At 30.3% G+C, this 14,364-nt stretch overlaps 1 protein-coding gene across 2 annotated transcripts; it reads left to right on the plus strand.

The window, feature by feature from the left end:
• The first annotated feature begins 519 nt into the window (after nucleotides 1–519).
• Nucleotides 520–7,968, plus strand: LOC114188906. 2 transcript variants are annotated; one of them, XR_003605468.1, is made up of 4 exons: nucleotides 520–656; nucleotides 1,601–1,664; nucleotides 7,079–7,659; nucleotides 7,768–7,968. XR_003605468.1 is itself a non-coding variant. In XM_028077574.1 (3 exons), exons 2-3 carry the CDS (start codon nucleotides 1,639–1,641, stop codon nucleotides 7,587–7,589), a joined length of 537 nt encoding a protein of 178 aa, XP_027933375.1. In that variant the 5' UTR covers nucleotides 520–656; nucleotides 1,601–1,638; the 3' UTR covers nucleotides 7,590–7,968. The 2 variants fall into 2 exon arrangements, 1 of the variants encoding a protein (XP_027933375.1); XM_028077574.1 differs by having other exon boundaries at nucleotides 7,079–7,968.
• The last annotated feature ends 6,396 nt before the right edge of the window (nucleotides 7,969–14,364 follow it).

Genomic DNA, 14,364 nt, shown 5'->3' on the forward strand with positions numbered 1-14,364 from the left:
AATCAATATCATTTTGATTTAACTCTTTATCTCCTTTACTTTGTGTTTATGCCAAAGCTTATTTTTAATATTAAAAAAATTGAGTTACTGTATTGAATATTATTATTAATATTAAATTATAACCATATAATCGGTAAATACTTCAATTTATATATATATATATATATATATATATATATATATCCATTTTAAAATAAATTATATATTTCTGAATGAATATTTGTATTAGTCATGTAATTATCTTTTAAAAAACTATCATACTTTAAATTAACTTTTTAATAAATAATTAAGTATTTTGAATTTTGATAAAAAAAAGCATAAACTTAATTTATTCTATGAAAAGTTTTAGTTCAATAACTAAATTATTAATTATTAAATTAGATTATATACATATATGAATTAATTATATCAAAATTTAGTCTTAAAAAAATTCAGTTTTCAATAATGTTAATAAAGAAAAAATCTTTTTTTTCTTTGTATTCATGACAATAACCCTAATGGTGAGATCATTATGGTAAATTCCTTGGCCTATATAGAATTGACACAACGTCTCACACCAGTTCAGTTTAAGCTTCAGACGCCGATGCATAACACAAGTTGAAACTAAATAAATAGCAGACACGCACGCTACTCTGATCAATTGTTCTTAATATCAGGTAATAATTCGCAAAACCCTCAATCTCTTCTTCTTCCTAGTCGCTTCAAAATGCAATTTTTTTTACCTCGTAATACAAAATCTTAAGATTTCTGCTTCTGGGCGTTTCTTCGGAATTCTTTTTTCTTTGAAAAATGTTTCAGTTACATATTCCGACAATCCCTTTCATCAAGTTTTGTTTTTTTCTTCTTTGTAATTGAATTTATAATTTTTATAACAGCTAAAAAGAACGTAATTACCAAACCTGTTAGGAAGAACCCACAAAATTTACCTCTTTGGTATCTGACTTTTATTTTTCTTTTAGTTTTTTCTAGTGGTAATCGTTACGCAATCTTCCAAAATTTTGGCATGTTGAGCAACAAAAGGTGAAATAGGAATTGAAGCAACAATGTGCTGAGAATCTAGAAATCTGGAATTAAAATTTGAAAATTTTAAGTCAGAAAAACAGTTTATCAGATGAAATTTTGGGTGAAAAATATTTCTTTTATAGGGTAGGGAGGTGTGAATAATTGAAAAAAGCATGGGTTAGTTTATCTTAGAAACGCTCAGATAGATCATAAAGAAATAAGAAAATAAAGAATATGCTTTGCTATAATTTTTTTTTTCTTTCTGGCCAAGGACAACAAATTTTGTAGGGAAGCTACTTAGGTTTAGATTGAGTTCTTGTCGTATTTTATCACTTCTGAACAGATAATTTACATCACACTATCTGTTCATTGTTTTCACTATTCACTCCTGGTTATGATGTTAGTGTTACTTTTTCTTTTTTTACCTCAACAGCTTAACTAAGAATATGTAATAGTTTTGGTACTTGGTCATGTGTTCGTACATAGGAACTTTGATATATTGCTTATGTCCTTAGACAAGCTTCTGGAAACAGTCACATGCTGTGGTTTTGACAAATTTGATTTAGTGTTTTATGAGTATCATTTTAATTTTATGTAGGTGGGGTTTAAAGTGTGGTGTTACAGGGCCCTGTGACAATGGTTTTGATTAGTGGCAACAAGAGGTAAGTTTTCAAGTCTAGTAAAGTTTATTCATTGCCATTAGTTTTGACTATTCTTTTGAAACAACATACTTGAGATGCATATACCAATTAAGCTCCATATTAGCTAGACTGTCTTCTGAAAAGTGTATCAACAGTTCGTTGTCATGTGCATGTGCAACCATCTTCTTGTAGTACTTAGTGAGGTGGCTCTTGGGACATGTGGTTCCTCTGTATTTCTCAGAGTCTGACACCTTGAATTTGGAGTGAATCAATACATCTAGCACCAGGCATAGTCCTGTACAATCCTCAAAACCATAACTTACATCATCTTCAATGGCCCTGAGCCTTTCCTCTAAAATTTCCGGCTTGCCTTGGCCTTGTCAACATCAACTTCTTGGATAGTAGTGTAAGATGGAGCTTTTGTTTGGGATTCCCCACCACCCATTACATATGGAGCTATTGGGCTAGGGTTTCAGGAGGATAAGCCTAGTGTTAGGACAATCTGCTCTCTGGGCACACTTCAACGAATGCTATTGAAGCTTGAGCAAACACATTAGTGAGGAGGGTGAATGAAATTAGAAGCTCCATTATGTTTATTATGGGAGCATTCCTTGAAGTTGGATTGCCGAGGTGTGAGTACAACCAATGACAAATGTGGTCTCCACCCAAGTGTCGAACATTCCATTGACGAGTGCACCGAATTCAAGCACTATGTGCAAATTCATACCTATCTTGTGCATCCATTGGCAACACTAATAAAATGAGGAAATGAAGAAATGTTACTAGAGACATGGTTTGAGGCACTTGAATCTAGAATCCTGTTTGAGAAATGCATGTTGCCGATACATTTGGCCTTGAAAAGGATTGACCAAGATTGGTAGATTTTTCAAACATATAATCCAAAAGTTCTTGGTACTCTTGATCATAAACTCTAGATTGTTAATAATCAGATAATGAGCATCTTTGTCTAGAAACTGTGCAATGAATACCATTTTTCTTGGATATGACCCATTCTCCTATAATATGAACATTCAGGATGCCCATTTCGGCCACCATTTCCTTTTGGGTTGCTATGACCTCTTCCTCGTGCCACTATCATTAAATTTATCAAAGCATTAATGTGTGTGAGCTTATATATTCTTTCTAGGTTCCATGAATATGTTTGGTCTAGGTAGTGGTGTGGTCAAAATCAATGATTTAAACTATGCTATTTGGTATAAAAAAATCCAGTTTCATTTAGGTGTGTTTGATTTAGATTTAGCTATAGATATGGATGAGATGCCCCGAGTTAGGGATGGCAACGAGTTGGGTTGGGGACGGATAATGCCTACTCACAAGCCGATCTGCAACAAAAAAAATCCACCCGTACCCATCGGGTACTCGTTTGAAACATAAACATACATGCGGGTTTTTTAAAGCTCGTGGATACCCGTGAATATTTAAAAAAGATATTTTATAAAATTTTAAAATAAAATTACAGAAACATATAAAATAAAATATAAGTAAATTGAATATAAATTAAATTTTAATTTTAATTAAATTTAATCTAATAAAATTTAAATTAAATTTCAATTTTTTGCGGGTAATGGATACTGTAGGTACGGGTAGTATAATACTCACACCCGACCTATTTATAAACCGGTATTAAATACCCGCTACCCATTACTTGGGTGTAATAAATACCTGCGGATACCAACTATCCGTGTGGATTTTATCCGCAGATACTCACGAGCACCAGTATTTTTCCATCCCTGATCCCAGTCATCAATAAGACCAGTACAACAAATAAAAAGTCTCTTTATAAGGCTTGACAAAGGTTTAACATGCTGTCTTTAAACTGGATGCGCATGACCATGGCAGAAAATGTGAAGCCATTTATGCCCAAGATTGAAAATGCAAAGGGATTCTTAAGGTTGATCAAGGAGTATTCACAACTGGACATTATTGATAAGTCCATTGTGGGAATTCTCACGAGTGAGCTGACAACCAAGAAATTTGAATGGTCACAGCGCATTCGTGATCATGTAACAAGAATGGTAAATATAGTTGCAAAGTTGCAGTTTATGGGAATGGAGGTGAATGAATCTTTTTTGGTATAGTTTATTATGAACTCTCTTCCTTCTGAGTTTGGTCAATTCCAGGTGAATTATAACACCCTTAAGGATAAATGGAACTTTCAAGAGATTAAAGTATTGTTAGTTCAAGAGGAAGAAAAACTCAAGAAAATGAAGGATCATTCAATTGATCTCATGACTCATGATGGTGCTAGCTCCAGTAAAGCGAATCCAAGAAAGAAGGATGAAGCCCCAATGAAAGTTAATGAGGGTAGAATCAAGAAAGACCACAAATGCTTCTTTTGCAAGAAGGTGGATCACTTCAAGAAGGATTGTGTGTACAAAAAATCTTGGTTTGAAAAGAAAGGTACATTTTATGTTTATGTAAGTTTTGAAACAAATATTATTGAAGTATCTAATAATACTTAGTGGTTGGAATCTAGAGCTACAACTCATGTTTCTAATATTATGCAGAGACTTCTCTCAATCTAGCCTATAAAAGGAACTAAAGGTATATTTATATATGGGAAAAAGAATGAAGGCACGAATAGAAGGAATAGGATAAATTGATTCTAGATATTGGCTATTGTCTAGATCTCAAAAAGTGTCTCTATGTTCTTGGTTGTGCTAGGAATATTGCAGAGTTTGATTATTTAGGTTTTAATTTTAAGATGGGAAAGGGTGTTTTTCATTTGTATAAACATATGTACTATTATGGTTCTGGTACTTTATGTGATGGTTTATACCATTTGAATCTTAATTTTAATTTTAGAGATTCCTTGCTTAATTAGTGAATTCGTCTTTGTTTAAGTGTTCCCTTGGTTATGGCTTCATCTTCGTTTCCTTTAAACATGTTTGTTTATCTTCGTTAGACAATCCACACACGCATCCCGGTCACCAAAATCCAATTAAGGTAAGATATCATTTTTCACCGACCTCATCATCATTTTTGGATACATGACCTAATCTTTGATGCCATAAGAAAGCAAAATTTTCATTTTGTACATTACACTTGCTACTAGAAACATGTTCAACATTTAAATAGGGAATGAATAAAACTAACATTAAGATTCAAATGGTATAAACCATCACATAAAGTACCATAACCATATTAGTATTTATGTTTATACAAATGAAATACACTATTTCCAATCTTAAAATTAAAACCTAAACAATCCAACTTTGCAACAAAAATCAAATTCCTAGCACAACCAAGAACATAGAGACACTTTTCAAGATCTAGACAATAGCCCGTCTTTAGAAACAATATATAAGTCCTTATTCCTTCTATTTGTGCCTTCATTTTGTTCCCTATATATAAATACTTTTTAGTTCCTTTTATGGGCTGAACTGAAAGAATTCCCTGCATAATATTAGAAACATGAGTGGTAGCTCCTAAATCCAACCACCGAGTATTATTAGGTACTTCAATAATATTTGTTTCAAAACTTACGTGAACATAAAATGTACATTTCTTTTCAAGCAAAAATTTTCTTTTCAGACAATCCTTTTTGAAGTGATCCACCTTCTTGCAAAAGAAGCATTTATGGTCCTTCTTGATAACTTTCAATGGGGCTTTGTCCTTCTTTCCTGGATTGGTTTTACAGGAGCTAGTATCATCATGAGATGAATTGAATGATCTTTCATTTTCTTGAGCCTTCATTCCTCTTGAACTAGCATGGCTTTAATTTTTGAAAGTTCCATTTATCCTTAAGTATTTTATAATCACTTGGAGCTGACCAAACTCAAGGGGTAGAGAATGCATAATAAACTGGACCAGAAAAGATTCATTCACCTTCATTCCCATAGATTCAGCTTTCCAGCTATATTTGTCATTCCTATTACATGATCATGAATGGACTGTGACCATAAACCAATTTATCTGTTGTTAGCTTGAGAGTTCTCACAATCAATAATGTCCGGTTGTGAATACTCCTTGATCAACTTTAAAAATCCCTTTGCATTTTCGGTCTTGGGCCTAGATAGCTTCACATTTTCTGCCATGGTCATGCACATCAAGTTCAAAGACAACATGTTAGACCTTTGCCAAGCCTTATAAAGAAACTTTTCATCTATTGTACTGGTCTCAATGATGGTTGGGGACATCTCATCCATAACTAAATCTAAATCAAACACACCAAATTGAAACTGGATTTGTTCATACCAATCAACATAGTTTAAACCATTGAACTTGATCACACCACTGTCCAAACCAAACATATTCATGGAAGCTGGAAAAAATATATAAGCTCACACACATTAATGTTTTGATAAATTTAATGGATTCAGACTCATAACTACACTAGTCATGCATTTAAATTCACCCTTGCGTGACGCTTAAACTGACATATAACCATACAAATCATTTATTTAAGTTCACCTTTGGGAGATGCTTAAATTGACAAATTTCCATACAATTAAGAGGCTAAAATAAACATACTTTAATAGGCAATCAATCATACTTAAGTCTACATGCATGCTATCTTTGAATATACAAACATATTTACTAAGTAAGTCTTACTTTAATGTCATTAATTATAAGCAATGGTCCCCTTTTGGGTGACACAAATATTCCTTATTAATTAATGAGCAAGCAACTGTAAATTTATAGCATCTAAACATACATAATTCGCAAGATTTTAATGTCTCTCGACCAGCGAGACATGATTCTCGACCAGCTAAACAAACTTTCGGCCAAATTTCACTTCTATGCAAAAGGTTTGTTCGCCCAGCGGAAAACATTTTGACGAGCGAATTAATGAAACTGTATGCAGATTCGCGCCAGATCATACTCAACCCTACATTCTCTATCTACAAACAGCCCCCATCTGGTTATGCAACATTCGTCCATAATTTGGTCCCGAGTGATTCATTGGGTAAACAACCACCATCCATTGTGATAAGCTCATATTTCAATAATAATTTTACAGAGTTACACTTCCATACTCATTTGATTCCTCTTTTCTCACACACACATAGCAGTTTGTTTGTTTCTTTGAACCAATTGCCATTTTTTTACACCAACTTTGAATAGTAGACTTCTTTGGTACTTTTGGTAAATGTTGGATTTGTCGGAGTACTTTTTTTGGTTGTCTACGAAGTTATAAATGGATTAAAGAAGCCATGCTTGCTTTTTCTAATGTGCCGTTTATGCTGGTGTCAAATGTCTAACACCTCTTGGTTGGAGAATAATCTTAAAATCTGTTCGGTTATTTCTTGCGGTTGCCAATTTGGTGACCTAAAGTACTCTTGTAGGATTCTTTTTGGTTCTCAGTTCAGTTGATGGTAATTTTGGAGTGCTGTCAATGTTGCTCAAGTAAGAGAACATAGAAAGTTTTTGCTAATCTTATTTCTTTTCTTGCCTACCATTTTTGACGGCAGTGTTTTTCAACAAACAAATGATGAGAGGGCCAAAGCACAAGGTATTACACTGCTTCAGAATTCGCCGCAGCAAGGAAACAAGAATGTGGAAAGTGCACGGACGCAGAATGTGGCTAATGCTGGCTTGAACAAAGCAATGACAACAATGGATGAATTCAAGTCTGGATTTCCGTCAGAAGGCTTATCAGCCACTTCAAATAAATGGTGGGGTAATAGGGACCGTGATGATTGTGCAGGAAGTAGTGCCAATGGAGCCAAGACTCTACTACCTGAGGAGAAAGCAGGGGAAGAGAAGATGGTACATGAAACACCAAAAACTGGAAACAGTGAAACTCCTCATGGTTCTTCTTTATTGACCGCTGTGAGGAAAAGGGCTGTGGAAGAAGGAAGAGAAGCATTGAAATTAGGAGTTTTTCGAGGCTATGGCATAAACAAGCTAAGCAAAAGGGAGAAAATACTGCTCCACCAAGTATTCGGATCTTCACTGCCAAAGCCATGGATGGAAACATGATTTTAGTAGTTTTAGAGACACTGTCATTCTGCACAGCTCAATACTATTTCTGATTTACTGACACAACTTAGTGAGAGTTCCTTTTCTTTCCCTGGTTTTTCTGGTTTTTCCATTGGTAGTTCAATGGAATGAATGGTACGTTATACTAACTATGATGATCATGTGACACTTTTATCAGATGTTGAAATAGCTAAATGAGAGGAACAAGAGGACCAAGTAGTGAAACATGACCAGAGTCAGGTTTAGAACTAGTTTTCTACGACTATGGACAGACTTTTATTGTAAATGAATTGTTTAACATTGTGTTGAAGATGTTGTAAAAGAACATTATGTTGAAGATTGAAATGAACATTGTGCCTGCTAAATTGTTCGAGTTGAACCATGAGGACTTCTACTATTTGGCAATCAAGAAGTGAAAACAATTATAAGACTGTTGTTGGACATTATCATAAATATGTTACAGAGAAGATTATTTAGTTGATGATAATGTATAATAGGGATTTTAGAGATGACATTAGTTGATAGTTGCCAAAATTTATATATATATTTTTTTCGTAATGTTGAGAATTCAAGTAACTAATATTATTAATTTCAACAATGAATTAATGAATTAAAAATCGAACTGAGGTCTCTTAATATAATTTAATTTTCTTATTAATAATATTAATTATGTCTGAGATTATTATTTTTATATGGAATATAGTTGAGATCAATGTAGTGATACTGAATGTAATAGGGAATCATACTTAATAAAATAACGAACACAGAAAACGATGAGAGGGAAACATGCTAACCTATGAGCTGCTGAAATTATATGAACCTAATATCAAAGGAGGATTCTAAACATACTAATTATATCAATTATCTGACTGCTATGAAACGATTAGTAAAGTTATTAGTAGTAATGTAATAATACCAATAGTAGGGTATTACACAATCAACATAAGAAAAAAATCTTAATAAATTATTGACAAAGAATAATATTTATTTTGTTGATAAAAAAAAAACCATTGTAGATATCAATGAAAAAACTACAATAAACGTCAATCAAGAAAATCTATTTCACATCTTCCAAAAAATAATCTCCTTAACAATGGTTGAGAAAAATCTAAATAATAATGATCTACATAAGAAAATAATCCTAACAACGAATATAAAAATATTTCTATTAACATCAAGAAGAAAAAAAACCCATAGTCAATGTCAATTACAGAGAAATCTTCTCAACGTTGGCCAGCAAAATCCTAACGAACATTGTTCAAGAAATAATAATGAATTATGCCCAAAAAATAACTATAATTGATATTGGTTTAAACCTTAACTCGATTCACATAAATTAGTCCGAGTTCACATAAATTAGGAAAAGAAAGTGTCTAACACTAGTCAAAGAACATTGTTAATGTTGATTAAGAAAATATTGTCTAATGTTTGTTGGGAAATAAACTCGACCTAACACCAACAATAAAATAAATTTGATGATGTTGGCTGAAAAATAAATAGGCTTGGCTTTTGTTTGAAAGAATCCTTTGTCGATATTTATAAAAAAAAAAATGTTGAGATTATAACACTTAGATCTTAGCCAAGTTAATTATGTCTTGTTCTTATTCAAGTTAATTAACCTTGACCAAGATCAAGTTAAGAAGAAAATACAAAGAGAAAAGACAGGGATTTTATAATATGAAAATTTTCTTACCAAAACAACATATTTTATCATAAAATTTTAATTTTTCTATGAATGAATTATACTTTTACATTTTCTTATTTAAACACACTGTAAAAGTGTGGGGGTATATGATAATATTACTTGATCCCAAAAAAAATAGGTTCTAAAACTTTTAATAACATGTTCTTAGGATAAACATAGTAGTTTGTAGGTTTTTTATTCTTAAGTGATGTACTGAAAATATTGAGTCTTTGAGAATATATTCCATTTAAAGGTTAATAATATAATAGTGAAGTCATGTGTGGGGACTGGAAAGTAAAAGAAAAAAATAAAATTTCTTTTGGGAATGATTTTTACACTTACCTAACTAAAAACAATCTAATAAGCTTTTTAGAATTCACTAGTGCTTTTAATGCAAAAACTTTTGGATAAGACTGTTGGACTTAAATTGATTATATAAAGAAAAATAATAGGTAGACTTTAGTAGATTTGTCCAAAGAATCAAAGTTCATTGGTTCTATGGAGATATTTAAGAAAAAGAGTATTATGGTATTTATAGAAAAAAATAATATATATATATATATATATATATATAAAGGTGAGGTTAGTAGCAAAATGTTTTACATGAAAAAACCAACATATATTACTTGAATACGTTTATTCCAAATATCAAAATTTCCTTTAGCTTAGTTTTTTGGTTCTAATGATTATTCATAAATTAGTTATTCATCAATGGGTGTAGGATGGTCTTTTGAATGAACTACACAAAGAGATTTAAATAATTCATTCTAAGAGAACAAACCTACTGAACTACTTTTTTACTAATGATGCTAATAAATGCTTATTCACTAAATTTTGAAAAATATAAGTGTTTATGCTATAACATGTTATTTGGTACATGAAATTATATAGTTTAAAAGAAATTATAAAATCTAATTTAGAAGGAAAATCATGGACGACACAAATATAATTTTGGTAAGAAGATAATATATTACTATCTCATGAAACTTTTTAAGAAATTTTACTATTATGAATTTAAGTTGATAACTCTAAATTAAAAAAAATAAAGGAACAACAATTTTTCTACAATATTAAAATATCTTACTTAAAAAAATTCACCCTTTGAAATGCAACCCCTAATCTAATAATACTTTACCCAAACCAAAAACAAAAGGTGAATAGAAAATGCAGTATAGAAAAACCATCCAATGCACTGTCAAATTGCAGAATTTTCAATTTGGAGTGTGATATTCTATCTTGAATGATGTGTTGTCTTTTGCCAATTTTTTTATTAAATTAATCATAAATAAAATAAATATAGTTAGTATCTGAAAATGTAAAAAGTACTTTCTTAATTTAATATTATAAAAAAATAAAATATTTCTCTTTGCATTCTCAAGAAATAAAATACAAACTAGTTATTCTCCCAAACAGAACTCAGAGGGATATGGACAATTGTTGTCGAGCTGTTATATCTGAAGCATAATCTTACAACATCTAATAATTTACACGAATAATACTAGCTAGGGTTAATAATATTTTATTTTATAAAATATTAAGTATTTTATCACTAATTTTTTGTTTATTTTAACTTCTTCGTTTTTTTTTAAAATTAAAAGATTTAGAAGTACATAAGAAAAAAAATGTTAAATGGGAGAATAAAAATATATTTAAACATTTACCTCTAAATAATAAGTTCTCACTTTCAAGAACAATATATTATGATCTTTTTCACCGTTTTTTTTAATTTCGTAATATGTTCGTTCTAATTTTATACAAAACAAATTACTATTTTTGCAATTTTTTGCAAAAGAAAAAATCAATAAGGGGTAATTTTGGTGTGTTTTCTTCAATCATTATTTTGATTCACATTGAACATAAAAACTATTTACAGATCAGCACCATAATAATATTCCATCAATAAAAAATTTCATTATAAATTTTCTCAAAATCAAGTATTTTAACCTTTGATAATTCTACACATTTTTTTATATTTAAAAAAAATACCCATATAAATCCCAAAAATACATGTACGTATATGCAATTATACACGTGTATGATACATAGTATTAGGGTTTATCCTTATTACTTAGAAAACACATATACATAGATAAAAGAAGACCCATGAAAGTCAAAGAATAGATATAGTAAATAGGTATGTTATGGAGAGATATTAATATTAAATATGAAAGAATGTGAGGTGCATGTGCATGTTGTGAACAACTTATCCATATTAGAGAGAGACAATGAAAATGATGCAATGGTGATATTGATGTATGTGTAGTAATACATTTTTGCAACTTCAAGGTGCCATAGCATGTGGAATTTCATAGAGAACTGAAAAGAGAATATGCCTACTTTTTCATACCAATTTTACATTATTTTATGTAATAATAATATTAACTTTATTTATTTCTGACATTGTGGGAAGCAAGGAGACATTAATACACTATCTAATGCACAAAGCATTTTTTTATTAATTGCTAATAAAAGTAACTGAAAAAGATGTTATGTATTGGTAAGGAATCAAAAGTTGCAAAATGTTTGTGTATTGGCCATAAATTAATGAATGAGAAGCCAAGTGGGAAAAGGTTGCACAGTCACGTGATGTGCACATGATGCATGTGAAGTGCACTGCTATGTAAGTTTCTAAAGATGTTTGGAATTAATTTTCAGAACTTTGGTATTTAGGTTAGGTTTGAACTTTTATGTGTGTGTATATGTATATGCATGTGTTTTGTTTGCATAGTTAGGACACAAATGATAGTAAAAAAGGCACATTGACAAAGAAAATTAGCATTAGAAGTAAACAACATGCATGTGTTGTTTTAGGACTCTAACCAAGAATTAGGGTTATCTTGAAAGAATATTCTAATTAACATAAATAGAGAAGAGTCTTTTTTTTTTTTAATATAAACCTACTTGTTTTTTCAGTCAAGATATGCTAGCAAGTTATACTATATATGTGTTGTTTTAATATAATTTATTTGTTGAATGATATCGACATGAAACTTTAATTATTGAGAAAAAAATTGTTAATATAAAAACATTTTTATTAGTTATAAGAGGGTACTATCTCTATTTCGGGGATTTAACTTACACTTTTTTTTTCGGTGCAAAATTACCAAAAGAAAATTTTGAATATTTTACAAAAGCAAAGAAGGAGAGATGTGGTGAGAAAAAGCAATAACTCATTTAATAATTATCTAAACATAAAAGATGAATAGCTCACAACAAACACAATCACAAATCAATCAGAGTGTGTGTAGTTAAATTCGGAAAATATTTAAAGATAAAAAAATAAACTTTTTTCTTAAAGTCATGTTACAAATAGGTGTTACTATCTAATTAGAAGATTTATTCTATGAAATTTTCCTTGACAACTTAACGAAACATATCTAGGAATTATAGGTTTTGATAATATGATAAAATGCATAGACATTTCTTGAGCATGTTAACCCATGCTTTATACAGTTGAACTGTAACAAGCTCATAAATATTTCATAGATAAACAATAATGAATCGTCTAATGACTATAAATGAAGCAAACATGACTAAATTGATAAATCTCTAGTTACTAAGAAAAGTTAAGACCCTAAGCTTAAATAAACGAGGAAGTGATATGGGATAATGAAAAAGATGATTCAAGACAAATTAGAAGTGTTAAATCGTCTGATGATATTGTCTATTAAGTTATCGTCTGATGAAGTCATTTATTGAGACTTGTCCAATAATATCGTTTGATGGAATTGTCTACTATATATTGTCTGATGATTTCGTCTAATATGTATAATCTAGAAGACCTTGTCTAGTACATATCATCTGATGCATTGGGGTCCATTGAATCATGTACTAAGTTGAACTTTTTGCAAAATAAAGTTGTTGCTAAGGTTATTATTTTGCACAGGATTTAGGAGACTTTTTGACACCAAAAAATATTGTTTATTTAACTTAGTATTCTATGAACTTAAACTAATTTTTATCCCAATCTCTACACAAAGTCTAAACAAATTTTGTCAACTTAAAGCTTTGTTGTGTGTTCTCAAGTCCTACAACTAAAGTGGTTATTATGAATCTCCAACATATCTGAGCAACAAAAATCCATCCAAAATTACTACAAAAGGCAATAAACATCGAGCATTTGGAGTTATCACCCAATCCATATTCCATCATCCACCTCATCACTTTATGTTTTAGGTGGTCTTCCACATGGAAGACTAAACCATATTAGATGATTCTTTTTAAATTTCATAGTTAATTATGAAGTTATATGCAATAATTTTTTTTAATTTTCTTCAAAACAAAGTATATTATTCTATATTTTTTTAAATTTTGATTAAGATTGTTTTAGAACAATTGTTTATAATTCAATCTTATTTCTTTAGTTAGAATTCTTGCCAGTTTTTTTATAACCTTTGGTTGGTAACATAATAAGATTTAATATGTAAACGATGAAACATGTGAAGTTTAAGTTGCACTTTATTCATAGACGAAGAAAATGGTGAAGTGTAATAGAATCTTATTCGTAGACGATGAAATGGGTGAGAGATTAAATGAATTAATTAATTAGTTAACTAACCATATATACTTGTTTACTTGATTTAAAGGGTAAAAGGATAAATAAGACTTCACATGTAGATGATAAAACATGTAAAATCTAAATAGAGTCTCACTTGTAGACAATGTAGTAAGTGAGAGTCTTAACAAATTAATTTATGCTTATTTAATTAATTTGGGATCTTTATAAATTAAATGAATAATAATTAAATGATAGTTGATGAAGAATTCAACCATATCAACATGTATTCTATATTGTTTTATTTCTTTATATCATTTATTGCTTTAACACCCCCCTCTCCCATCTCCCACAATTTCTTTATAGTTTTTAGGATTCTAACATTTCTACATATTTTTATAGGTACTCTTTTAAGTGAGTTTTTAATAGAATACATTGGGAATGATTTTGGGTAGTTTAACCCTATTTATACTCTTTTGTATAAATTTTTTGTACGGTAAACACCCTGGTTCTATGCATGCTTTAGGGATGCTTATTATTATTAGTAGTAGTGAAATAAAATTTTGAAAGGATTTTAAAAAATGTTATAGCAAGTG

Source organism: Vigna unguiculata, chromosome 6, assembly GCF_004118075.2.
Source record: "Vigna unguiculata cultivar IT97K-499-35 chromosome 6, ASM411807v1, whole genome shotgun sequence".
NCBI lineage: Eukaryota > Viridiplantae > Streptophyta > Magnoliopsida > Fabales > Fabaceae > Vigna > Vigna unguiculata.

Coding starts and splice junctions, on each gene's coding strand:
- LOC114188906 (XM_028077574.1), top strand. CDS start 1,639: ATGGTTTTGATTAGTGGCAACAAGAG. Junction 1,665..7,078: donor TTGATTAGTGGCAACAAGAG/GTAAGTTTTCAA, acceptor TTTTGACGGCAG/TGTTTTTCAACAAACAAATG.